The sequence below is a fragment of the Marmota flaviventris genome, chromosome 16, assembly GCF_047511675.1.
Source record: "Marmota flaviventris isolate mMarFla1 chromosome 16, mMarFla1.hap1, whole genome shotgun sequence".
Lineage (NCBI taxonomy): Eukaryota > Metazoa > Chordata > Mammalia > Rodentia > Sciuridae > Marmota > Marmota flaviventris.
The window spans coordinates 65,857,019-65,884,213 of NC_092513.1; the positions used below are offsets into that span (position 1 = coordinate 65,857,019).

At 46.5% G+C, this 27,195-nt stretch overlaps 2 protein-coding genes across 2 annotated transcripts in view; one reads left to right on the top strand and one right to left on the bottom strand.

The window, feature by feature from the left end:
• The window catches only part of Afg3l2 (AFG3 like matrix AAA peptidase subunit 2), a 44,709-nt gene extending 35,434 nt beyond the window's left edge, over positions 1-9,275 (top strand). Inside the window, exons 14-17 of the mRNA XM_027920269.2 lie at positions 22-137; positions 2,796-2,996; positions 4,820-5,014; positions 8,429-9,275. Of these exons, the coding sequence (XP_027776070.1) occupies positions 22-137; positions 2,796-2,996; positions 4,820-5,014; positions 8,429-8,671 (755 nt within the window). The 3' untranslated portion in view covers positions 8,672-9,275. The remainder of the gene's footprint in view (positions 1-21; positions 138-2,795; positions 2,997-4,819; positions 5,015-8,428) is intronic.
• Positions 9,276-12,185: 2,910 nt separating this feature from the next.
• Tubb6 (tubulin beta 6 class V) lies at positions 12,186-26,672 on the bottom strand. Its single transcript, XM_027920268.2, has 4 exons — positions 26,541-26,672; positions 26,100-26,208; positions 24,159-24,269; positions 12,186-13,273 (listed from the first exon to the last, which is right to left on the bottom strand). The coding sequence occupies exons 1-4, from the start codon at positions 26,595-26,597 to the stop codon at positions 12,210-12,212; spliced, it is 1,341 nt and encodes a 446-aa protein (XP_027776069.1). The 5' UTR covers positions 26,598-26,672; the 3' UTR covers positions 12,186-12,209.
• Positions 26,673-27,195: the final 523 nt, after the last annotated feature.

Consider the following 27,195-nt stretch of genomic DNA (forward strand, 5'->3'; position numbering starts at 1 on the left):
TTTTTGTTATTATTTTGTTAGGCCTGGAGAAAAAAACCCAGGTTCTGCAGCCTGAGGAGAAGAAGACAGTGGCGTACCATGAAGCAGGTCATGCGGTTGCTGGCTGGTATCTGGAGCATGCAGACCCTCTCTTAAAGGTGAAGCAGTGTGTGCTGGACAGTGCTGGCCAGCTCAGCATATGAGCAGTGACTTAGAGGGAGTTTCACTCACACAAAGAATATGTAGGATGTGTTACTTTAAAAGAATTTGGCAAAAACTAGTAATGGCTGAATGAGGTGGTTACACAAACCCTGCTGTAGATAAGCTATAAAAGTTGAACAGAAAACTATTTAAAGGGACTGGAAAATGTCCAAAAGTAGAATAGAGCTGGGTCTGGTGGTGCATACCTATAATCTCAGTGACTTGGGCAGCTGAGGCAGGAGGATTGCAAGTTTGATGCCAGCATCAGCAACTTAGCTAGATCCTATCTCAAAATATTAAAAAGTGAAAAAAAAATGAAAATAGAAACATTCAATTAAAAAATAGTAAATAAAAATTTTACTGCATTTTTCAAGAACATCCCAAAACATGAAATATACAGGGATAAAGTTAAGAAAATACTTGTATGACCTATACACTGAAGTAATAAACCCAACCCAAATAAAAACAGAGTGTATATGGGATGTTATGTCAGCTCTCCTCACGTTGCTCTGTGGTTTTAGTGTCATCACATCATAATTATAGTAGAATATTTTTTGGGAAATTGTGAAGCTGAATCTAAAATTGTTTGGAAATACTGATAAACTGTAATAGCTAAAGCAGTTAAGTTGAAGTGGTTTACTACCTGATTTCAAGCCTATACACAGCTGCAGTAATGAAGACTTGCTTTCTGGGGAGAGGACCAGTGCAGAGATAGTGGACAGAACATAGGCAGAGAGACCCACACATATTTGGTTAATGGATTTTCAAAAGAAGTGTCAACATGATTCAAGGGAGGAAAGGTTTTCTTATCAACAGATGTTTCTGGTAACTCAGTGTTCATCTGAGAAACTTGAATATTGATCCTTATATCATAAGCAAAAGTGAGTTTGAAATAGATCACAAAAGCTAAAACTAAACCAGACATGTGGCATATGCCTATAATCCCAATTACTTGGGAGGTTGAGGCAGGAGGATCCCAAGTTAAAGACACGTCTCAGCAACTTAGCAAGATCGTGTCTCAAAAACTAAAATGAGCTGGGGATGCTGCTCAGTGGTAGTAGAGTGCCTTCAGTTTGGCCCCTACAGTTACCCCTGCCCCCAACTCACCAAAAAAAAAAAAAGCTAAAACTTATAGAAAACAGTAAAAATCTTTGTGGCACAAAAAGAGTGAACTACAAAAGAAAAAGTTGATAAGTGGAATCTCACTAAAATTTAAAACTGTCTTCAAAAGACACCATCAAGAAAATTGAATGAATACTTGTATTTTATACTATATATCTATACATGTATATATATTTATATACATACATACCTATGTGGCAGAGAACTTGTATCTGGAATATGTAAATAACTCTTAAAACTCAATAAGAAAACCAGCAACCCTGTAAAACAGTGGGTAAAAGATTTGAATATATGGTTCACTGAAAGCATTTCATGAATGGGCATTAAGCACATAGAAAGCATCTTAAACCGCAGAGCAATACCACAGGAATGGGTGCAATTTGGAAAAGGAGTCCCCTAGTGGCAGTAAGGTGTAGAGCAGCGGAGCCCTCTTGCATTGCCCACAGGAATGAAGCATGGGTGGCCATACAATTTGATATTTTCTCATAAAGGTAAACAACACTTCCAAATGACCAATTGGTCCCACTCCCTGCTGTTTACTCAAGAGAAATTAAAACATGTCCAAATGAAGACTATTATAGCTTTATTTGTATCAGCAAATTAAAAACAACACTGATGTGCTCCAAGAGTGCAGTGGATATGTGATCTGTTTACACATGGAATGCTGCACAGCATTGAAAACAGGTGAACTGTCCACACACAACAGTATGAATGAGTATCAGACACAGGAAAGAAACCAGACCGAATCACATGGTACAGGATGGCATTTACATGCAGTTGCCTGGGGCTGGGTATGGAGGATCAACTGGGGAAGAGTGCAAGGGAATTGGGTAGAATAATGTTTTGTGATTTCATTGGGGTTGAAAGTTATGTTCAGCAAAACTCACAACTTTATACTTAAAAGTAGGTATAGTTTTCTGTATAGAAAGCATCCCTCGACCAAACTGGTTTTTTAAATTAAGAAAATTATTCAAACGCAAAAAGAGGAGTAGGAAAGAAAACAAAGGCTGCTGAGTGTCTTGGCCTGGCCATCCCCTCTACTCTGAGGGCCATGGCAGTGATCAGCAGTCACAGTCTCCAAGAAGAGTCACCAAGCCCACCAGGCACCTTTCGTCTCAACTTGAGTGGTTTGGGCTGGGGTTGTGAGCTCAGCAGTAGAGCGCTTGCCTAGCAAGTGTGAGGCCCTGGGTTCAATCCTCAGCACCACATATAAATAAATAAAATAAATGTGTAAGGCCAGCCTCGACCTAAAGGAGGCAAAAAAAAAAGACTGAGTGGTTCATTTGAGTTTCACAGAAAGTCAGGAAAAGTTTTCTAGAACTTTCCCAGGTTCAGGTACCGATCTTTCTCACCACGGCTGAATCATCCAACGTTGTACTTGCTTTTCAGCTTTTCATTGGTGAGTTTGTCTGACTAGACACACACTTTGCTTGGGTTGACACTTGGTAGTGGGTTTCTCTACCAAGGAGCATTTTGTGATTTGTTCTCACCAGGTTTCCATCATCCCCCGTGGCAAAGGATTGGGCTATGCTCAGTACCTGCCCAAGGAGCAATACCTATACACCAAGGAGCAGCTCTTGGACAGGATGTGCATGACTTTAGGCGGTCGTGTCTCTGAAGAGATCTTCTTTGGAAGAATCACAACTGGTGCCCAGGATGACCTGAGAAAAGTCACTCAGAGTGCTTACGCCCAAGTGAGTACATGAAGCAGGGCTGCTGTGCTGCACTTCCATTTTGCTGGAGAGACTGATGGTCACGAATGGCTCTGAAACAGCACGGTCAAGTTTTGGTGGCCTAGCTTTTACAGCAAGTCTGTTCCAGAAATGGCCCATTTTCTCATCCCACAGTGTTAAGGCTTATGTCCTAGGGTACTGCCCATAAAGCGCAGGTCCAGAGTAAGGTTAACATGAAACCTGTGGTCCCACAGGAGGGCCCCTCCTGGATTTGCTGTCTCTGCATGCCCATCCCTCATCACTGACTCTAGCAGTCACCTCCCGACTCGTCAGGATCAGTTCCTGTTTTCTTTGAAAATATTTACCACTGGAGCCCACATCCTCAAACAGTAGAGTTCGTTGCCTTTGAATTTGATATGGATGACTTCCTTTGAGAACTCCTCTTATTTGTGAGGTGACTTTTCTTTGTTGTGTGTCTGTCACTTTCTCTATTTTTTTTTTTTTATATTAGTCATTTTTAAATTTTTCTTGAGGATGCAGTGCTACACGCCTATAGTCCCAGCTACTCAGGAGGCAGAGGCAAGAGGATTGCAAGCTGAGGTCAGCCTGGGAAATTTAGTGAGACCCTATCAAAATAAAAAGGCTGGGGATGTGATTCAGAGGTATACAGCACTCCTGGGTTCAGTCCCCAGTACTACAAAAATAATGATGATAATTTTTTTCTCTTCTAGTGCATTCTGGCACTTTGTCTGAGGTTTTCTAACAAGTTCTTTTGTGTTTTCTGTCATTTTTCTGACTTCTTGCAGCTGTTTTTAGAATGGAGGTCACAGGTTCTTCTGTGTCATGGACTGGTTATTTCATCCCACTCATATTTTCTGTAAGATGCTTTCTACGTCTTATTCTTTCTTTTCTCAGGGTAACTTTATTCAGGATTTTTTTCCATTGCCCGTTTTTACATGAAATCTGTCTTCCTGACCTAAGTGGGGGGAGGTCAGGCTGTGGCTTTGAGTCCCTCCCTTGTTTGTGTGCCGTGGTACAACCATGCTTTCCGGCTTGCTGAGCTCTGTTCTGGCTCCCACTTCGATTAGGGCCTTTTCTCTTCTAGTCATTTTGGATCTTACTTCCAGAAGCTGCTTCATGTGGTGCTGACTAGTTTGGTGGACTCCTACAGCTCACACTGAGCCTCCTTACACTGCCCCCATAGCCTTGTTCTGTGTACACTTGTGTGTGGCACAGGAAAATGCCAGCACCCCTCCACTGTCACCTATTCTCAGGTTGGCACATGGCTCTTCCCCTGGTGAACCTGTTAGCAACATGGGGTGCAACTCCTCGGGTCCTCCTGGCTTCTCTTTCTCTTCTGTTTTTTGGGGTACCAGGGATTAAACCCAGGGGCACTGGACCATTGAGCTACATCCCCAGTCCTTTTATTTTTTTATTTTGAGACAAGATCTTCCTAAATTGTTTAGAGCCTCGCTAAATTACTGAGACTGGTTTGAACTTGCCATCCCCCTGCCTCGGCTTCCTTAGCTGCTGGCATGACAGGTGTGCACCACCACACCTGGCTTCCTTCTGGCTTCTCAACTTCCCTCATAGACATGGTGATAACACAGAGGCCTCAGAGCTCTTAGGATCTGGCCCCACTTGTTTGTCCCCTCGTTGTGTTGTGGGTGTGGTCTGTGTGTTTCTAGTTGTGTGCTCCTGGTGAGTTTAAAGCACAAAACCCTTTCTGCCACCATCTGCTTGGAACATCCTGTCCATTTTGCCAACTTGAAGCCACTGCATGGGTTTTGCCAGGCTACAGAGTAATGATTTGTAACCACCACTGGTCATGTGTTGTTTTTCAGATTGTTCAGTTTGGCATGAATGAAAAGGTGGGGCAGATCTCCTTTGACCTCCCACGTCAGGGCGACATGGTATTAGAGAAGCCCTACAGTGAAGCCACCGCCAGGCTCATAGACGATGAGGTGCGGGTGCTGATTAATGATGCCTATAAAAGAACCGTCGCCCTCCTCACAGAGAAGAAAGCCGAGGTGGAGAAGGTAGGCACCAGTCTTATAGGCAGTCTCCACACTATCCTGCAGTGAAAGGTCCAGCTGGTGTCCAGTCCTGAGAAGCCCCTCCCTCTGGCTCCCCCTGAGGCTCATTCATGCTGATGCTCAGGGTCTGCCATCTCTAGGAGGTGCATGGTGGGACCAGAGGCTGGCACCATCCCAGCTCTCTTGGGCAGACACTTCACCAGTACTCCTAAGAAGCACACCTGCCTAATTGGAATTTATCTTTGTTTTTCACCTCTTGAGTAAATAGGTAGTGAGAAATGAAAGAATTAGACCAACTAGGCAGGTGGGAATGGAACATGAAAATTATATTGTCTTGGTCATGGCCTCCACAGATGAACATGCTTCGATTTTCAGCGTTGTACCTCACCTGATGGCACCTACTGAAGGGAGGGCCCTTTCTGAACTCAGTGGGTTTCTTGCACTCAGTAACCTCTTAAATATTCAGAATCCATACAACCAAAATTAGAATATTTTGTTCTTTGTACATACCACACACTCATGAGAAAAACACAAATGAAAAAGCCTCTTGTAAGGACTGATGCAAACAAAAACATTGTTTTGGGGGGAGTTTTTTGTTGTTGTTTTTGTTTTGTTTTGGTACCAGGGATTGAGTTCAGGGTCATTCAACCACTGAGCCACATCCCCAGCCCTATTGTATTTTATTTAGAGAGAAGGTCTCACTGAATTACTTAGTGCCTCACCATTGCTGAGGCTTTGAACTGATGATCCTCCTGCCTCAGCCTCCTGAGCTGCTGGGATTACAGGTGTGCACCACTGCTCCCAGCCAGTAAAAACATAAGATATGCTGTTCAAAAAGGGGTCTTCAGAGAAGCCAGTTACAAGACTGTCCCTTGTAAGGTGATTCCAAAAATCATACCATCTGTCACAGATGTGCAGTGTACTTGGAGGGTGAGCAGTGTCCTTGAGACAGGAAGTAGCAGGGCCTGAGAAAGGAGGTCAGCATGGACAGAGTGGCCCGGGAAGCTCTGCAGAAGCCAGGCAGGGCCTGAGTTGTGTCTTGAAGGATAATCGGGTCACAGTGGAGGAGAAGGCAGGAGGAATAGGCCCCAGGGAGGGCAGGCTTGGGCCTGTGCAGTGCAGTCACAGCACAAGGCCCTCCAGAGCCAGCAGAAAATGGAGAAAACAGCTTTAGAAATACAAGTGCCCTAAAACTAACCAAACCCAGCCCCCATGTTTTCTAGAAGTCCCTAAAGAATTTTCAGCAGGAATGATTAAAACTGCCAACTCGATAAGGTGGAAAGGCGAGAGCTAGCTGCAAGGGGGCCTGGTGCTCTTCAGATGGCACTGGGGATGGTGGCAGAAATCAAAGGCACAGGCAGGCCTGTTATTTACAGAGAATGGAAGAAGCCCTCAGAGGCTCCAAGGCACCACCTAGCAGCAGCCCAGGAAAGGACAGGAGGAGAGGTAGGAGCAGGGTTCAGTCTCCCCACCCAGGACCAGAGGAGCACGCTGTGCAGGTGCAAGTGGAGGTGGAGTGGGAGGTCCACACTGAGGGACAGAAGTTGTTGAACAAGGAGGTGAGCTATAGAAGCGGAAGGAGAGGGCTCACAGTAGGTCACTGGCTCTATGGGGTTACACACTCATGTCCACAGGACTAGAGAGAGAGGATTCCGCTCACCCACAGTAGATGCTCAAAGAGGTCCCAGAAATTTAACCCAGTTATCTTACCCTTCCATGTTTGCTGGGATTTATAAAAAGGAAAATTAATGGAACACAGGATCTTGAAGTGCTCCACAGAGTTCTGAAATATTTCCTAGCTACTCAGAGAAAATTAAATACATTAAGAAGATGTTGAGCCAGCAAGAGAAGTCTACTGAGAGCAGAGGGCTGGGCCTTGCTTCTGCAGCCAGTGCCTCTAAACCCAAGCCTCAGGAGTTGGGCAAGGCAATGTCTGCCCCCGTGTCAGGAGGGAGGAGGGTGGGCAGGCAGCATTTGCCCAGCATCTTGTGTACCAGGCACTGCTTTCTTTCTTTTTTATATATTTATGTATTTGTTTTGGTACTAGGTATGGAGCCCAAGGGTGCTCTGCCTCTGAACCACATCCCCAGCCCTTTTTATTTCTTATTTTGAGACAGGGTATTGCCAAGTTACTGAGGCTGGCCTCAAACTTGCCATTCTGCTGCCTCAGCCTTAGAGGAGTTGCTGAGATTGCAGGTGTGCATGACTGTGCCTGACTTGGTTGTCTTCATTGGGTTTTGTTTGTTTTGTAGGGTCTTTCGTTATGTTTTTTGCCATGCTGGGGATGGAACCCTGGGCCCCATGCATGCTGGGCAAGCACATACCACTGAGCTACATTCCAAGCCCTCTTGATTGTTTTTTCTGCTTTTTCTGTTCGTAGCTCACTCCATTTCTCTCCTTTCTTCTAATCTGATCCCTCCACAAAACCACTGTTACTTTCTACATATCCTTTGAGAATATTATATTTCTTTGTGTGTAGAAGCACATTAAAAGGAAAACTTGGACAAAAAAAGTTTGAGCCAAAAAAAGAAAAAATCATAAATCCAGCAGTGCTCAAAATCAGAAGATTTTGCAGAAGATATTTAGAGAGCTTTGGAGCCAAACCCTGAAGCAGAGTAGAGAAGCTGCTTGATTGGCTCCTGCTAAGCCTTTACCTTTTTTGGGTATGGTATAATAGGAAGTCCCAAGTTATATAACTAACAGGCTGCTTGGCTGTGATTAGTTGAAGCGCCATTCAAAATCAGCTACAGAGAATGCTGTTAAGGAAATTTCAGTTCGCTTGTGTGTGAGTTATAGGTGAGAAACAACCCCAAGCTAATGGCCTCCAAGACAGCACATTAAAAAATATATTATTATTTGCTTTGAAAAGCAAACCTAGTGTAATCTCAGCTACTTGGAGATTGCAAGTTTGAACCCAACTTGGGCAACTTAGCCAGATCCTATCTCAAAAATGAAAAGGGCTGGGCTGGGCTGGGGATGTGGCTCAAGTGGTAGCACACTCGCCTGGCATACGCAAGATACTGAGTTCGATCCTCAACACCACATAAAGATATTGTGTCTAGCTAAAACTAAAAAAATAAATATTAAAAAAGATGAAAAGGGCTGGAGATGCAGCTCGGTGGCAGAACACCCGTGGGTTCAATCCCCAGTGAAACAAAAATTAACCAAGAGAGCCCTTGTTCTTTATCAGAAGCATGTATTCATTCATCCTGCAGATGTGCCCTCTCACTCAGGAGGGAACTGTTATTTCACGTATTATACACATCTTACTCTAATGTCATGTGACCTTATTTATGAGACATCTTTCCCATTTATCTTAGATCCTTTCTTGGGGTAAGGTCAGCTATAAATAAAAACGTTAGTTTTGAATAGTGCTTGCTAAATAACTGTACTTAATGGAAGTTGTTCATATTTCAGGTTGCTCTTCTATTGTTAGAAAAAGAAGTATTAGATAAAAATGATATGGTTGAACTTCTGGGCCCTAGACCATTTGCAGAAAAGTCTACATATGAAGAATTTGTGGAAGGCACTGGCAGCTTGGATGAAGACACTTCTCTTCCTGAGGGCCTGAAGGACTGGAACAAGGAGCGGGAAAAGGAGAAAGAGGAGCCCTCCGGCGAGAAAGTCGCCACCCAGATGCAAGGGTGGAGACCGTTTTAGTGTTAGTGTATGGGCCTGTGGGTTTTGATTTGCACATTGTTCCAGCACTGGCTTTCAGAAGAGTTACAGCACTGCTCAGTGGATACAGCCAGCTGCTGAGCCAGCAGCCAACCAACTGGAAGTGTGGGTGGAGGGGCACCCCAGCCTCTCCTTAGAAGGTCGGGGAGATCACTGTGCCATGGCCTCTCTGCCTCCAGGCCAGTCCCTGGTACACCAACAGCAAGCCAGGCAGGAGCGGCAGGGATGGCATCTGTGGGATCTCCACAACGAGGGAAGAGGAGATTCTTCTCTTTTCGTCACCCATTCTTCATTCCTATTTCTCTTGAGTTTCTTTTTGCAGATGGACTGGTGAAATTAAATTGGAGTACTGATAAGATTTTTGATTTGACTTAATTTTGAAAACTTGATCGAGATCACTTGTTGCTTTTTAACAGAATGTTTTTTCTATAGAGAACTGTAACATATTTAAAAATGTGAATGTATTATATAAATATGGCTTCGTTACACCAAAAATAAAATGTAAACACTGTATTTTTTTCCTGAATGCACAAAGATCACTGTTTGTTTTGGTTACTTTTAGAAAACATGACAAGAAATCAAATGTTCTAATGTTTTAGAGGGTGATTCTTCACAATGTCTCACTGTCCTCGTCAGTTCCCACAGAGGTCAGTGTCTTCTGGATTTGTGTCCCAGGATGATACATGTTGGTTCCCAAAGTTGGTCTTTGAGAGAATGAATGATAAGCCCTGTTGGTCGGGGTCATCATGAACAGGTGTGGGTCACACATCTCAGTCTAGAAGTTGGTGTGGCTGGTCGTCTGTCCCTAACCACGCCTCGTTTTCAAAAAGGTGACAGTGGATCTTGACCCCCCCAGGATGCCTCGGGAGTGGTCTGTTTAATAATTGCTACTTGCTATCAGAAAGCTTAAGTGTATGGTTCCAGAAAACTGCAAGTTTGCAAACCTAGATCAAAATTCTTACAGAAGATGGCATGAGGAAGACTTAACTGTCTTCAGATGCTGTTATTTGGACTTGTGAGGCACCAAACACTGGTGCATTTGTAAGTATTTCTTTTTTAGCTGCCTCCTTTAATGCTGTTCCAGCTTGCTTTGTGTGACATTGAAGCAGTGAGAACGGTGACTTTTCAATCTGGTGGCATCCCTATAGCAGCCCTACACTGGGGTTAGGCCACAGAAGCAGCCTTGTGTACTCCACAGACCCACATTACAAAATGGGAGCCTTGGGGCTGGGGATGTGGCTCAAGCGGTAGCGTGCTTGCCTGGCATGCGTGCGGCCCGGGTTCGATCCTCAGCACCACATACAAAACAAAGATGTTGTATCCGCCGATAACTAAAAAATAAATATTAAAATTCTCTCTCTCTAAAAAAAAAAAAAAAAATGGGAGCCTCCATACCTAGCTGGCTCTCTACCAGCACCTGTCGTGCCTGGTGACCTGCAAAAAGAATGGACTTTCCAGCTCCTTCCCTCCTTGTGTGCTTTTGAGAGGTAGCCAGGCTGTAAAGACCACTTGGGCACAAGGGTGGGGCTATTCCCCGCCCAGCAGAACCACTGTAAAGAGAGGTACAAGGTTGACAGGCCTCAGCTGTGAGTCCTCCTGGTCTGGGCAGGCGAGTAGTACCCTATGAGTGAGGCTTGGAAAGTTACATTAGTCACATGGCATTTTTAGTGAGGGAAAGCATGCTAAGGCTCTGGGTTAGGGTTAGGGTTAGGGTTAGGGTTAGGGTTAGGTCTTGGCCAGCCAGTGTGGCCTCCATACCTATTTTGCCCTTCCCAGGTGGATGAGGCATGGAAAGGGTGGCACAGGTGAGCCTGACCCACTGTTGGGACTCACAGTCATCTTAATCTCCTTAGTCAAAGCAGCGTCTTCTAGGATAGATGTGAGTGGTGAGGTGGTAGATTACTGTTGTCTATTGTCTCACAAGAGATTAGATTTCTGCAGATGAGAACTGCACACCTTGGGTCACACTGCTGTGTTCAGTGATTAACTTTCTATCTGCCCATGGCTGGGGCATAACAAAGCAAAGTTACTGAAGGACTGGGGTCTCGGAGCATGGGCGTTCTGGTTAAGCTGAGGGTAATGCTGGCTTTCAGTTCCAAATAATGCTTCGTCTCATTCTGTCAAAGTGCAGAGGATATCTGCTCAACATGGTTACTCAGGGACTAGATGAATGAGTGGGAAGGGTCTAGGCTGCCAGCAGGTGGGCACCGGCTTGAATGTTTTCACCTGGGAGTGACACCATGCTCACTAGGTCTGAAGCAAAGCCACACGCAGTCGCTGCTAACCTCAGGAGGGTCAAAAGGATTAAACCAGAAGTACTAGTGAACAGCAAGGTCTACCAATTACCAGTAAAGCTCACCTGTCAAGTCCTATGGCATTTGCCTCTTTTTCAGAGAATGAATGCAGGAGTGCTCTACCACTGAACCACATCCTAGCCCTATTTATTTTGAGACAGGGTTTCACCAAGTTGCTATGACTGGCTTTGAATTTGTGATCCTCCTACTTCTACCGCTGAGCCACTGGGATTACAGGTGTGTGTCACCACACCCAGCTGGATTTGGCTTTAAGACTTTCCACAGAAATTGTGGAAACCAAGAAGTGGGGAAAGCCCCTCCCTCTCCAAGCTGGGCCTGGTTCCAGCCCCCAACCCCCAGCCTCAATGCTGGTGGAAGAACACATGGCAGCTCTGAGGAGCTGAGTGCTTCCACTTGCTGGTGGGCTTTTCTGGCAAGAAGGCTGGGAGCCTGCAGCCCAGAACCTGACAGCTGAGATGAAAGATTCTGTAATGGGGACTGTAAACAGCCGAGAAGCTGGGAGCATGGTCATTGGTAGAGGGCTTGCCCCAAGGGCAAGGCTCTGGGTTCCATCCCCAGCGCTGCAGAAACAAACGGGCAGAAGGGCTTTCCTTTATGTCTGCACTACTTCCAAGCTCAGGAACAATGTGATTGCCACCCTTTGAAGCCTCCAGTTTTAAAAAGGCCCCAGTTCCTTTAGTGAGCTGGGTGCAGTGCACCCCAGGGAAGGACCAGTGGCCCACCTTGCCATTGTAACCATGCAAAGTAACTTTCTGTTGCACAGGGTTGGATGCCACAACAGAATAGGTTTTATTATGACTAGATTTGTTTCAAAGTTCCATACTGTATATTCAAACAAGGCAACACTGCAAGCTCCAATGTTCATCAGGAAGGATGAAAACACCCTGTTTCTAAGCCCCTTGCTATTTCTCACAGATGTCTGAATGCATACTGGCAGGTGGGTTTTTTTTTCCATTAGCCCTTCATGGCTCCCTAGTTGTTTCTCTCAAATGCTCCAGTACAGAATCTCACTAGGCTGACTGGAAAGGGTAGGACCGCCTATTCTCTGCTATTGTAAAATATAGACTTTATTCCAGCTGACCTCTCAGCTCTGCACTTGCCAGGGACCTACCCCATGTATCTAGAGACCAGTGCACCTCTCCACAACCATCAGGTAAAAGGAAGAATACGCGCATTTCACATTGGTTGGGGACAGGGCAGCGCCTTTATTCATTGATCTCCTCTTCCTCATCTTCAAAAGCTTCCTCTCCATCGTTTACAGTGGCATCCTGGTACTGCTGGTATTCGGACACCAAGTCGTTCATGTTGCTCTCGGCCTCGGTGAACTCCATCTCGTCCATGCCCTCACCGGTGAACCAATGCAGGAAGGCCTTGCGGCGGAACATGGCTGAGAACTGCTCCGAGATGCGCTTGAACAGCTCCTGGATGGCTGTGCTGTTGCCAATAAAGGTTGAGGCCATCTTCAGGCCACGCGGCGGAATGTCGCACACGGCCACCTTGACGTTGTTGGGGATCCACTCCACAAAGTAGCTGCTGTTCTTGTTCTGGATGGCCAGCATCTGCTCATCCACCTCCTTCATGGACATGGGGCCACGGAAGACGGTGGCCACGGTCAAATAGCGGCCATGGCGTGGGTCACAGGCAGCCATCATGTTCTTGGCGTCGAACATCTGCTGAGTGAGCTCGGGCACTGTCAGCGCGCGGTACTGCTGGCTGCCCCGGGCGGTCAGTGGCGCGAAGCCCGGCATGAAGAAGTGCAGGCGCGGGAAGGGCACCATGTTCACGGCCAGCTTCCGCAGGTCGGCGTTGAGCTGACCGGGGAAGCGCAGCGAGGTGGTGACCCCGCTCATGGTGGCTGACACCAGGTGGTTAAGGTCCCCGTAGGTGGGAGTGGTCAGCTTGAGGGTGCGGAAGCAGATGTCGTAGAGCGCCTCGTTGTCGATGCAGTAGGTCTCGTCCGTGTTCTCCACCAGCTGGTGCACCGACAGCGTGGCGTTGTAGGGCTCCACCACCGTGTCAGATACCTTGGGCGAGGGCATGACGCTGAAGGTGTTCATGATGCGGTCGGGGTACTCCTCGCGGATCTTGCTGATGAGCAGCGTGCCCATTCCCGAGCCCGTGCCGCCGCCCAGCGAGTGGGTCAGCTGGAAGCCCTGCAGGCAGTCGCAGTGCTCACACTCCTTGCGCACCACATCCAGGACCGAGTCCACCAGCTCTGCGCCCTCGGTGTAGTGGCCCTTGGCCCAGTTGTTGCCGGCGCCCGTCTGTCCTGCAAGAGAGCAACAGAGACCCATGTGTTTCAAGGGGCGGCTGGGAAGGAACTCTCCTCGGGGTTAACGCTCTTTAAATGGCCATGGAAAAGGTGTGTGAAATGGTTACAAAACGCAGTGCGGGCCCAAGTCAGAGGGATGAGGAAACAGGCTCCACCAACCGCTGGCTGGCATATAAATTTCCTTTTTTATTTATTTTTTGCGGTGCTGGGATCAAACTCAGCGCCTTATCACATGCTAAGCGAGCCTTTACCACTGAGCCACATCCCCGGCCCTAAGTTAGTACTTTCTATTGATTGACTGACTGATTCATTGTGTGTTAGGGGGGAGGGTACTGGGTATTGAACTCAGGGGCACTCAGCCACTGAGCCTCATCCCCAGCCCTATTTTCTTTTTTATTTACAGACAGGGTCTCACTGAGAGCTTAGTGCCTTGCTTTTGCTGAGGCTGGCTTTGAACTTGTGATCCTCCTGTCTCAGCCTCCGGAGCCACTGGAATAACAGGCATGCACCATCACACCCAGCTCCTAAATTAATACTTTATAGACAAGTCAAAATATTTCACAAGGGCTGAGGGTGTAGCTCAGTGATGGAGTGCACACCTCTGGGCTGTAGATTCAGACAGGCACGGTTACGATGCCTATAATCCTAGCTACTCCCCAGCACCTAAATAAAAATTTAAAGATACTTAAGATGTATGTCCATCTTGATGTGGTAATTTCATTTGTGTGTGTGTATGTGCTCATGGCACACAGTACTTAGCACTGAACCCAAGGGCTTGCTTATTGTAGGCAAGCACTCCACCACTGAGCTACATCTCCAGCCCTTTTTATTTTTTATCTTCAGACAGGGTCTCACTAAATTGCTGAGGCTGGCCTCAAATGTGGGATCCTCCTGCCTTAGCCTCCCAAGCTGCTGGGATTACAAATGTGTATCACCATGCCCACTGAAAACTCATTTTTAGACTCATGATTACAAGGTGTTAAAAATGGGGTTGTGGCTCTGTGGTAGAGTGCTTGTCTAGCATGCACAAGGCACTGGGGGTTGATCCTCAGCACCACATAAATGTAAAATAAAGATATTGTATCTACCTAAACCTAAGAATAAATATTTTTTAAAAATGATATCTATATTTTTTAATTAGTTCATTTACCCAATGGTGAATATTAAATATTGCCAAAATGGGACAAGGCAATTCTATTTCTTTCTGTACATATATAATAAACACTGAAAAAATCTCATCCACCTATGTATGTAAATGGAAATTAATTATGTTATACAGTATCATTGGGTTCTTTGAGTTTATTCTGAGTTACATGCAAATCTATCAAAGTATTGTAAACTGCAATACCTATAATCCCAGTTGCGTAGGAATCTGAGACAAGAGGTTTTGCAAGTTCGAGGCCAGCCTCAGAATTTACGAGGTACTAAACAGAGACCCTGTTCAAAATAAAAAATAAAAAGGACTGGGGATGTAGCTCAGAGGTAAAGCACCCTAGTTCAATCCCCAGTACAAAAAAAAAAGTATTTTAATCGTCTGTCAATCAACAATTCACATTGTGGAAAGCAGAATTGGAAACAACCCCATCACAAAATAATGTGTCATATGTTATACATATTTCACATCAGTCATTCCTTTCTTGTTTCTGAAGGAATAACAAAAAGGCTTACCAGACTTACTAAATGTGTGCCCACTCTTTCATTTTAAGGCAGTTTGTTTATCTCAGTATACTTCAAAAGAATTGGAGAAATAGATATTAATTCTAATACAAATTTGTCAGTTTAATTTTTTTTTTCTTTTGTCGTGCTGGGGATTGAACCCAGGGCCTTGTGCATGCAAGGCAAGCACCTTACCAACTGAGCTATATCCCCAGTCCATCAGTTTAATTTTTAATGAAATATTTTAAATCTGTTTTCATCAAATTCTTCAGGCTGTACATTTATCTTGCTCAAGTTGTATACATACTTGTATAGGATTACACAGACCTTTACCCATTCACTGGGTTTTGTTCTTGTGGTACTGGGGTTGAACCCAGAGGTACTCTACCACAGAGCTACAGCCCCTTATTTATTGATTGATTATTATTTAGAGACAGGGCCTCACTAGATTACTGAGTCTGGCCTTGAACTTATCATCCACCTGAGTCAGCCTCTGGCGTGGCTTGGATAACAGGCCTGGGCCACTACCCAGGCTCCCCAGGTACTCAGAAGGTGATCTGACTATTCCAGTGGGTAGTCACAGTGTGCGGCTGCCCTCAGAGCTCAGCCTCTCTTCTCCAGGGGCAAGTCCACCCCTGAGGCCACCCATGCCCAGGAGAGTCCTGTGCAGGAAGGCAGGACTCCACCAAGCACCTCTGAGCGCCCACTGCCACATCAGATGAGAGGTGCCCCCTCCCTGTCCACCTTTGACCAGCCGACGTGAGGCTCCTGGCCACGGGGTCTGCTGCGGTCCCTAGCAGGCTCAACAGGTTCAGCCTTATCAATGGTCCTGCTCCGGTGGCCCTGCTTCACTGGATACCACGTGTATCCAGTGAAGTCGGCCAAGCAAGAAAAGCAACCAAAATCCTATGTGAGTTTAAAACGTATTGACCTATCAGTGACTCACGTCACATAGGAAGGGGCAACTTCCTTAAATATATAAAGAGTTCCACAAATCAGTAAGGAAGTCCACAGCAGCCACTAGAAAAATGGGCAAAGGATACAACCAGGCAGTGGACACAAAAAGGGAAATTAAAATAGCTTAAATATTTGAAAGAGTGGTCAGCCTTTTTCATAAGACAATTACAAATTAAAACAAAGACACTCTATTTTTCCCTATAAAATTGACAGAGATCAAAAAGCTGGATAGTATTGGTGAGAGTTTGGGGAGAGGCCTGGTCATCCAGAACTTCTGGAGGTATCAAGAGACATGGCCCTTAGGGAGAAGGACTGAGTGCAGCTATCAAAATCAGTGTCTAGCCAGGCATGACGGCACATGCCTGTAACCAGGGACTCAGGAGGCTGAAACAGGAGGATCGCAAGTTCAAGGCTAGCCTCAGCAACTTAGACCCTGTTTCAAAAATAAAAGTGGGGTGGCTGTGTGTGCTGGGGACTTAGCTAGTAGTAAAGCACTCCTGAGTTAAATTCCCAGTACTAAAAAAATAAAATAAAAAATAAAAAAATCCCTAGATTCAGTCATTATACTTCAGTGATTCTAGATATATAAACCTGTATATGAGGAAAATGAAATATATACAAATATTGACTGAGAAGTACTTTGTAACAGTAAAGAAAAAAGGAAACAATTCAAAATCTATTACCAGAGGTCTGGTTAAATCTCTGTCAGGCTGGGTGTGGTGGCACATGCTATAATCTCAGCAACATGGGAGGCTGAGTCAGGAGGATCACAAGTTCAAGACCAGTCTCAGCAATTTAGGGAGACCCTGAGCAACTTAATGAGACCCTGTTTCAAAACAAAAAATAAAATGGGCTGGGGAATGTGGCTCAGTTGTTAAGTGCCCCTGGGTTCAATCCCTGGAACCAAAAAGAAAAAGAAAATCCATGCCAGTATCTATACAGAGGAACACTAATGGCCACATCAGGAACGAGGATCTAGCTCTGAAATGGAAAGATTTTCAAATATGTTGCTGGGAGTGGGAACAAGTTACTAAACTGCTTGATGCTGGCTACCACGGTGCGTATCTGCACAAAAATACAACTGAAAGAATGCAGGAGATCTTCTGAGAGGCAACAGGGACCAGCTTGGGGAAGAAAGGAAATCAACCTTTTACTACTCACTCTGCTTTTCCTTTTGAATCGTGTACCACAGAAATGCTGTACCCTGAGCCAGCAAAAGCTCTGAAAGACCAGGCTGTCACTGAAGGATGGGGCCATTGCGGGGGAGGCAGTTTCAACAATATTGGTTGCTTAGAACATTTCAACTACACAAAACGTATTTTGTGATAATCAAGAGAAATTAAAATATGAAAACATGCCTTTAAGGAAATTACGTTAAAAGCCTTCAATAAACAGGGAAATGCTAAATGACCTGTACACAGGAAAGGTTCAGGGACTGTCGTAAAGGATGCCCCACGTATGTGATTGAACTTTTCACAAGGCTGTATCTGAGGCTGCACAGCTGCATCATTTTCCAAAAGCAGAATCAACTGTGTGTGAGTGTGCACCCAAGTGCACACAGAGAACCCCAACCTTCCTCAGAAATAAGATCCCAGGGGCACAGGTAGGAGAGGGGATTCCATTTCTACACCACATACTGTGTCTTGTTTGAAAAAAGCATGTGTGAGCCCTTTGCCTTCATCTGGTGGTGAAGACACATTTCCATATTAAGAAGGGAAGTTTCCTGAGAGCAGAATTGGCTGGCTGAAGCTGCACAGCAGGCCTCCCAGGTCTCTGAGCCAGCCCCACTCCTGTTGCCCAGCTGGGCACAGCAGGCCTGTGGCTCAGAGCACTCCACCTGCATCATACCAGCCCTCTCAGGTGGCTGCCCCCTTGTTCTGTCATCACAGTCCCCAGCCTGTTCTCTCAGGAACCGGGACAGTCTCTCTCTTCCACTCGGCCATGCTGGCTGGCTGCCTTCTGGTAACAGACTCAGTCCTTGTCCCTTCTGAGCCTCAATCAATTCCTGTCTCCTTCCCTCCCCACCCAGCCCAGCAGGCAGCACCTGACCAGATCCTACCATGGGCCTTGGGAAGAATAAATCAGGGCTAGCCTTATACTCTGGGAGAGCCTTACCTTAGGACTAGCCTCTTATTTGGTGTTAACCTTGAACTTGGGGCTAGCCTTGTACTCAGAGCTCAATGCAGAACTATCACATCTTTACAAAAGAATTGCTGAGTGCAATTGTCAATAGGGCCTCATTAAAATAGCAGAAACCAACAACTGAAAATGGAGGCGGCTATTCGGACATTTTTGTCTGATTTCAAGTATCCAGCAACTCTGGGCTTGACCCTTCCTCTTCCTCCAGCTCCCACCAGCTACTGGGTTTCCTCTACATTCACATGATTGTCATGAAGTTTTCTCTGCCCCTGACAAAAGAAGGAAGCTGGTAACTTTTGAAAATATTTTCCCAGTCTCATAGCAACAGACATTCCTAGTTAAATATTTGGGGGTCACAAGTTGAACATCTTCTGTAGATATGCCATGACATTCATCAGTGGCTCCAGCTCATTAAACACTGGCTGGGATCTTTGGCAGGCACACTGCAACGGGTCCCCAGAGTTTTCTAGGGGTGCACTCTCTGGTTATCCCCAGCTCACACCAGGCAATGGACCCATCCCCTGCCCCTGTGTGCTCCCTGCCTGCATATCTAGTCCTGAATCTGGAAGAAAGAGCTGCAAATATAGAAAAGAGGAGAACTCACCTTGTTCTGCTGCTTCCTTTTCTTCCCATAATTTAATTGGAAGGACTGATATGCAACCAGCAATTCATCAGGAAAGAGTTTTTAAAAGTATAACCATGTTGTGGGAAACACAACTCTTTCACTTTCAAAATTATATGTTCATTACCAATGCAAGTTTCTTCAACCATTTCAAATTATATCTGAAAACAAAATGACGCTGGTGTGTCTATTTTGGGGGTGCTGAGATGGAACTCAGGGTCTCCCATACACTAAGCAAACACACTACCCTTGAATGGCACCCCATACTGGTTTATTTTAGTTTGCCTACAATTCACAGACAATTCTGCCTCTTTGTTATTTGATATTCAGCCAAACAATTTGGTAAGTTTGCATAGTCTAATGCTTCTTCATTCTCCATTTGGTTATTTTTACCAAAACAAGTGCATTTACTTAAAAGAAATCACAATTCTTAGTTAAAACCATGTCACTTTTTCAAAATTACAACTAGTTAAAAATTTAAACTATTCTAAGTCAAAAACAAGGATGTTTCTGGGGATAGCTCAACAGTAGAGCAAGTGCCTCACAAGGCTCTGGGTCCAACTTCCAGCCCCTAGGGGTGAAGGCAAAGGAGGACCATGTGTCCAGCAAAGAAGGAAAGAGGCAAAAAGCAACTCAGGAGCAAATGCCATTTCTAACGCTTCTGAAGTCTTACTGGGGACACCTGGAAAACTACGTGGTCACCATATAGGTGTGTCTTAAATTGTTCTCAATCTTCTTGATCCCATGTATCAATAGCTAGAAAGATGAAGACACACCCATTCTCAACACTCTTCTAATTTTCAGCTCAAGTAAATTAAACCAAAGAGATCGTCTTCCACTGGTGACACTGCTGCTGTGACAAACCATCTTCTGGCAGCTTCCTGAGCAGTCATGATCCACTTTCCCAGGGACCAGTGCAGCGCTTAACTGACCATGTCCTCCTGGCATGGAGCCCAGCCCTGCAGAAGGTCCAGGCTAAATGGAGCGCTCAGTCCTGCGCCAGGCCCAAGGCGGGAGAGATGCCCAGCCTGGGCTCCTAAGGGAAGCTGATGCCAGGACCTGCTCTAAACCTCCCATAACAGTGCCTCTTCGTCTCCCATCATGAAACCACCAAGACATCAACGCTTTGCATAGACAGATGGAAGGCATGCAAGGCCACGGAGAGTACCATAAGGAAGATCTACTGACCAGTGGCTCATCTGAAGAGTAAAGCATTCCAAAGTCACAGGAAGCCCAATGTTACAAAATTTGAGTTGAATTTCATATCAAATTGGAGATTTTTTTCCTATTTCCTCTCCAAAAGCAACAAGGGAACAGGGCATGGCCCACACCTTAATCCTCACGACCTGAGAGGCTGAGGCAGGGGGATCCCAAGATCCAGACCAGCCTGGACAACTTAGCAAGACCTGTCTTAAAAAAAAAAAAAAAAAAAAAAAAGGGCTGGGGGTGTAGCTGGGTGATACAGCCTCCTTGGGTTCAATTCCTAGCCCCCCCCCTCAAAAAAAGGCAATAAGGTGTATGAGTGTGGTGTGTGTGCCCACAGGAGTCCACACCAAATTGTTTTAACACCTTGCCTTCGGTTTTCTGTCATTGTGTCATATGTGAACAAGAGACTCTTTTTGACACTGACAACTTATACAGAATGGTCAAACTCAAGAGTTTGTGTTTAGTTTACATTTGCTAAAAATGTTTTGAGGCACTGAGTCCCCTAAGGTGAGAGTTTGGTTACTAAATCTCTTAATTTCAAGCAAAAGCAGAGCAAAGCACTGCTGGTGGCATTAATGCCTCTGGAAAGGATGGAAAAATATAGAAAGGGTTTAAATAGTTTAATTTTACTTTTGAGAATCTACTCTGAAATCAAAGTCAGAAACACAATTTTTTATGTGAACCAAGATGTTGACTATAGTATTGTTTATGAGAGCAGAAACTGCTCCCGGATGAATGAGCTCCTGGGTATTGGCAATTATAAAGTTAAGAATTAATTATGCATCATGTAACTATTAAAAGTTAGATTCTATAAACTACATATTAACATGGAACATGTCTTATAATATGTGCAGTGGAAAAAATACAAAATATGATTACAACAAAAGAAAGTCAGCAAAAAAGATGAAAATACCTTTGTTGTTGTTGTTTGGGTTCCAGGGACTGGAGCCAGGGGCACTTGACCACTGAGCCACATCCCCAACCCTTTTTATTTTTTGAGACAGGGTCTTGCTAAGTTGCCAAGGCTGGCCTCTAACTTGTGATCCTCCTGCTTCAACCTCCTGAGTTGCTGGCATGTGCTACCACACCTGACATTAAAAAAAAAAAGTACTCTTCAAATAGTGTGACATATTAACTTTTTCTGAAGTTCACGGAGACTGAGGTAGGTTCTCCCAACTAATTCAGGTTGAAGAAGCCTTATGGTATTCTCAGATTCATGCAGAAGCCCGGGACCCCTGGAGGGAGGAAACTGCAGAATTCTGAAGGGCATGTATTTTTACGGGAGTGGAGGAGTCAGGGCCGTGGCTTGTCCCAGAGTCTTGCAGGCTCGGGTGCCCTTACAGTCACGGGTTGTAGAGCTTTTTCTTTTTTACTTTCTGTAGTGCTGGGGATGGACTCCAGAGCCTCAGGGGTGGCGGGCATGTGTTCTCACTGAGCCACTGCCAACCCCGACAGGGCACCAAGCCCAAGAGGCCCAGAGAAGACGCGGGGCGCCACAGGAAGTGTCCAGAAGGAGGCTGCTGCGGGCGCAGCCCCACGCACCCAGAGAAAGCTGTCTAGTTATCCAGTGCGACCTGTACAGTGCGGAGTCCGCGCTCTTCTCAGAGGGCAGGACACTGAGTCAGTAGTGCAGAATTGCTGCCTGGTTTGCAGGGGCATGTGAGCAGTGCTCCTGGCCACCACTAGAGGGCGCGCAGGCACTGCATGCTGGACGTATGTGGGTGGGGTCGGCTTTTTGGTATTAGGGATTGAACTCAGGGTGCTCTGCACTAAACTATACCCCCAGTCCTTTTTTATTTGGAATCAGCATCTTGCTAAGATTCTGACTCTGGCCTCGAACTTGCAATCCTCCTGCCTCAGCCTCCCCAGTCGCCAAGATTACAGCATGTGCCACGGGGCCAGGCCTATATTTATCTTCTGACTGGTTACCTTGCTGAACTTTCACAAGTGCAAGTCATTTTTCAGTGATAGCCCATCTGGAAACTCCAAAAGAACCGTTCAATCTATAAATCCATAACAATTTTGTGTTTTCGCTTTACATAATTTTTGTCTATTTCCCGTTTCTGTGCACCACTAGATCCTTCAGAAGTAAAAGCAAAGACAGTGGACATATCTTCCTTTTATCTGACTTTGTTGGGAATACTTACTTATAAGGTTTCTCCGGGGAGTATGAAGTTGTTATGGGTTTCTGGAAATCAATCCTTAGTAAGAGGAGTTTTTACTGCCAGCTACATGGAAGTTTTTGTTCTCTACACATTGGAACACATAGCAAAATTCAACAAATGTTTTTGGGTATCTTACAATGTCCCAGCCTGTACCAGAGAACAGCGACCCACCCTTTTATTCCTTTATTCCACTCCTTCCTTTAATCCTCATGTCTCACTAAAGACAAGTCACATCTATAGATGAACAAGTTGAAGGACCAAGAAGAGGGTAGCAAGCCCAAGGTCACAGGTGACAGAAAGAGCTAAGATTTCAACCAGGGAGGGCATCCACTCCCTCAGCCATCATACCTGGTAGCCATCATACCATCATAGCCCTCCCTGGTCTGTATACCCTCTGCCTTTTGGTCTTATTTGGTCACCATGTCCTGAGTGTTTTTTGCTTTTTTTTTTTTTTTTCCTTCTTAGAAACACAACTGCATTTGAAGTTTGTAATGTTTTATTTTGGAGTTTTTCATTTTTTTTATTTTTGTGGTGCTGGGGACTGAACTCAGGCCTTGGGCATGGGGACAAGGGCTAACCAATGAGGTACATCCCCATCCCTTTTATTCCTTTGGGACAGGTTCCTTCTAAGTGGCCCAGGCTGGCCAAGAAATCAGTGTCCTCCTCCTGCCCCAGCCTCCCAAGTAGCTGAGATCACAGTGTGCACCACCTGGCTGGCATCTGTATTTTTAAGTGAGTTTGTTCATGGCTTTCACCTGCATTCAGGTGCAGCTACCTGGCCTCACAAGGAGTGCTAAGGAATTCCCACCACTCTTCCTCTGGAGGAGTTATTGCCCTCAGTTAAACTATCTCTACCTGCTGCATTTTGAGGAAGGGGCTGGAATGCAGGTTGTAAATAATGTATTCAATTTCTCTACCATAGTAACTTTACATCAAGACAATGACTTTACAATTCTCACATTTCCTTGGAAGGTGCTTTCACCCAAACAGGTTCAGCATTCCTAATCTCAAAATCCAAAATGTTCCAACATATGAAGCTTTTTGAGAACTGGTATGAATGACATCACAAGGGGAAATTCCACACCTGACTTCATGTGATGGTCACAGTCAAATGTAGATGCACCAAAAATAGTGTATAAAATTACCTTCGGGCTCTGTGTAGAAGGAACACACATGAGTTCTGTGTTTAGACTGGGTCCCATCCCCAAGATGTTTAATTAAGAAATTGCAAATATCCCAAAATCAAAAAAAGAATCTGAAATCCTTCAGATCCCAAGCATTTCAGATAAGGGACATTCAATCTATACTAAGAGTGTGCGTGTTGACTGATTTGAGGCATTTCTGTTGATTAGCAATATTTTTCCCCTCGAGGCACATGCCTCATACAATAATTAAAGTGGTAATTTTGATATATAATGGGAATTGTATATAGTATCTAACATTAATATCGTCCAATGGGAAATTTTCAAGTCTGCTGCCCAAGCTGTAGGCTCTACCTGTAATAATACTTCATTTAATTTTATATCACTTTTCTTCAGGAGTCTGCAAGAGATAGGGTCTATCATGATTGGGTAGGTGGGAAAAGGAGGAAAAAGGATTTACTCAACTCTGATAAAGCACAACTCATATGGCATCAATCTTTTAGAAAGAAAACAGCACAGCTGTCTATAGGTGATGGAAAAAGAAATACAGGTAAAAACACATTGAAGTTAAAATGACCATTAAAGTACCCAAAACAAATAGTGAAATGGCTCTATAATGAGAGGGAGAAAGAAGCCAATGTGGAAAACTGTCTCCTGGGCTTTGTCTCTCAAACAAGAACTGCCAACACAAGCACTGCACCTAGAGACAGAGGTCACGTCCCTAAAGGAAAGTCCAGATTTCAAAGCGGTTCCCTGGTCGTGGGCCAGGCAGGACTGTCAACGTTCTTGCCAAACGTATCTACACCATGGGATGTTTTTAGTCTTACACATAAACTGATTTTTTTTTTAAAGAAGACAAGCAGGAGATAAAGCTCAGTGGCAGAGCACTTGATTAGCAGGTGCAAGGCCCTGAGTTCCATCCCCAGCACCACACACACACACAAATGACGAAATAAAAACAGAGGAAAGAAGAAAGCAAGAAAAATGGAACCTACCAAAGATGAAGTTATCAGGTCGGAAGAGCTGCCCAAAAGGCCCGGACCTCACACTGTCCATGGTGCCAGGCTCCAAGTCCACCAGGGCGGCCCTGGGCACGTATTTCTGAGCTGGAGGAGAAAAATGCCCACCTGTGAGTTACTTCAAGGTGTGTAGAGTATTCTGATCCCCCAACCCCCAAAAGAGCTGCTTAGAACAGGTGCTAATGACTTTTGATTTTGTGACTTATAATCACAAAGATTCTTTCTTTTCTTTTTTTTTTTTGAGATAGGGTCTTACTATATTGCCTGGGCTGGTGTCCATCTCCATCTCCTGGGCTTGAGGATCCTAATAAGAAGCTGGGACACCCAGCCACTGTGGGGACTACCCTGTGAGCCACTACACCCAGCCAGCTAGCTTCACATAACTGGGATGGGGACCCGGTCCAGGAAAAGGCAGGATGAGATGTCTGATCTCCCCTCCCAACTCCTTCCTGCCTACTGCATTTTCCAGTTCCTCCTGACACCTCTTTCCTGTTGGGCTATTTTACTTTTTAGCTTCATAGAAATAAACGTCATCCGTAGCAGCAAACTTCCATGTTGCTGTGACATTCCACTTTTTGGCTTCTCCTGCTTAATGCACACATGCACATACCCAAGTTCCAGTCAGAACACCTCCTTCAGGTGTTCCCTCTCTCACTGGCTCTGTGTTCCCAGGGACGCTGTCATTTATGATAGTGTAGCATTTCTATTTGTAAGCACATCATTAACTGGGCAAGAACTTGTTCCCTGTGAGAATGGGGTTAATATGATCCCAAATAAGTATTGTCCTGCTCTGCACACACCCAGCTAGAGGAAAAGAGGTGACCAAGCTGTGCATAAGTGTCAACAGGAAGTGCAGAGCATACTGGAATTTTCTAGTGCCACCTAGAAATTCCATCTTCTCAGCCTGGTGTTCCAGACCTATTGTCATGGTTGCTTACATGAATAGAAGCCAGTGATTCATGTATAATGCTCTTCCCAGCTCTGTGTGCACAAAGAGGAGGTGACTCCAGAGTGCGGTCACTCCAAACCACTGAGTGCAGTGAGAATCTCCGGTGACATGTTTTGTGTGCTGCCCAGGCTGGTCTTCAACCCCTGGGCTCCAGCCATGCTGTGCCAGCAGAGTGCCAGTCATTTCTGGGTGTCCTTTCAGTGTTTTAGAGTTTTGTTGTTTTGAAGGGCATGTAGCATTTTTATAATAAAAATTATTGTAGAAATAGTGTATACATGTAGTCACTATATATGTAAACATATCCAGGATGGGAATAATGCTATTCCAAAATTATTCCCAGTCTTGGATAAGCCACAGCTTGGATTAGATTTTTATCTTACTAAACTCCTCCACTAGTTACCCAGAAATCATAATTTCAGCTTCCAGGGATGGCCGAACTTTTCTGAAGTTCGGCAAAGGAACAGAAAAGTCATTTAGGAGGGTGTTTTTTTTCAAAATTATAGCCAAGAGTCCCCAGTAAAAGATAAATTTTAAACTGAAAAATAAAAATCACTGTTTTTCTCAAGGATCCTCCTCTTAGGTATTCTACTCTGTTGTTTCGTTCCACTGTTGAAAGGACGAAAGAGAAGGCAGGCCAGGGCGCATAGCTGATTTCAAACCCCAAGTGGGTGGTCAGGGTTGGGTCCCAGAGCTCAGACCCTCGGGATAGGCGGGATCCGCAGTTTGAATAAATCCACGGCGGATTTCCCGCCCCAGGGGGAGCGAGGGAGTGGCCGGCATCCTGCTACGTCCTGCGGGACTGTTTATCCGGAGCAACTCGCAGGGGTCTGGGCGGCAAAGGCGGGGGTCCCTGCCCGGGATGGCGGGGATCCCGGCCGGGGACGGCGGAGTCCTGCAGGGCAAGAAGGCGTACCCGGCAGGGGACGGCGGGGTCCCGGCGCGGAAGGCGGGGGCGACGCGCTACTCACACGATGACTCATTGTAGTAGACGTTGATCCTCTCCAGCTGCAGCGCCGAGTCACCCACGTAGCCTCCGGCCGGGTCGATGCCATGCTCGTCGCTGATCACTTCCCAAAACTTGGAGGGCGCGGCAGAGAAAGCGGCAGTCAGAACCCCCGCAGCCCGGGCGCCCCCACCCGCGCCCCCCAGGGCCGGCCTCGGGGCAGGATTCAGGGCGCGACAGAGCCGCGGGTGGCCTTTCGGGGCTAAGGGTCCAGGCGGAGGAGGGTCCCCGGCCCAGATGCCGCCCGCGGCCCGCCGCGCTCTCGCGGGTGCGCAGTCGCTCCCAGGTCCCGCGCCGGCAGACCCCGCAGACCCGGCTCCGAGCACCGACGGCGCCGGGCGGGGTCGTGCGGGGAGACCCCCAGCGCGCCGCCCCCCGCAGGGAGCCGAGTCCCTTCGCGGCCCACCTTGGTGCCGATCTGGTTCCCGCACTGGCCCGCCTGGATGTGCACGATCTCCCTCATGGCGGGGGCGCTCGGTGCTCGGAGCTGGCTCTCGGACTGCGGCGACAACTGCGGCCCGCGGCGCGCGCCCCGGCCTGGGACCTCCGGTGTCCCCGCCCCGCCCCGCCTGGCCAATGGCCGGCCGCCGGGCCCCGCCCCGACCCTCCCCGCTGCGCCTCGCCCAGCTCGGAGACAGCTGCGGGACCCGGTGCCGGTTGCCGGGAACCGGATCGGAAAGGATGGGGTGGGACTGCAGAGATTTTAAAAGTGGGGGCGTTCGGGAGGGACTAACGCCTCCCGCCCCGCCACATTTTGCGGCCGGGTGCTGCCCCGCGCTGGAGGACACTCGAGCCCCGCGCTGGGCACCCAGGGCTGCGGGGCCAGCCGGCTCCAGGCCGCGGGCGGCGGGCTTGGGGACACGACTGTGGAGCGTCTGGAGGTGTCTCTGACCTCTGCCACCCGTCTTCAGCCCGAATCCCGAACACAGGGTGTTCCACCCTTCTCCGCTCCCTGGAGGTAACAGGTACCATCCGAACCGTCAGTCACTGAAAGGGGTCCATGGCTGCACATGAAGTGAACCTCCCTGTCCACTCAGCCTCCCGTCTGGACTTTGCCTTGA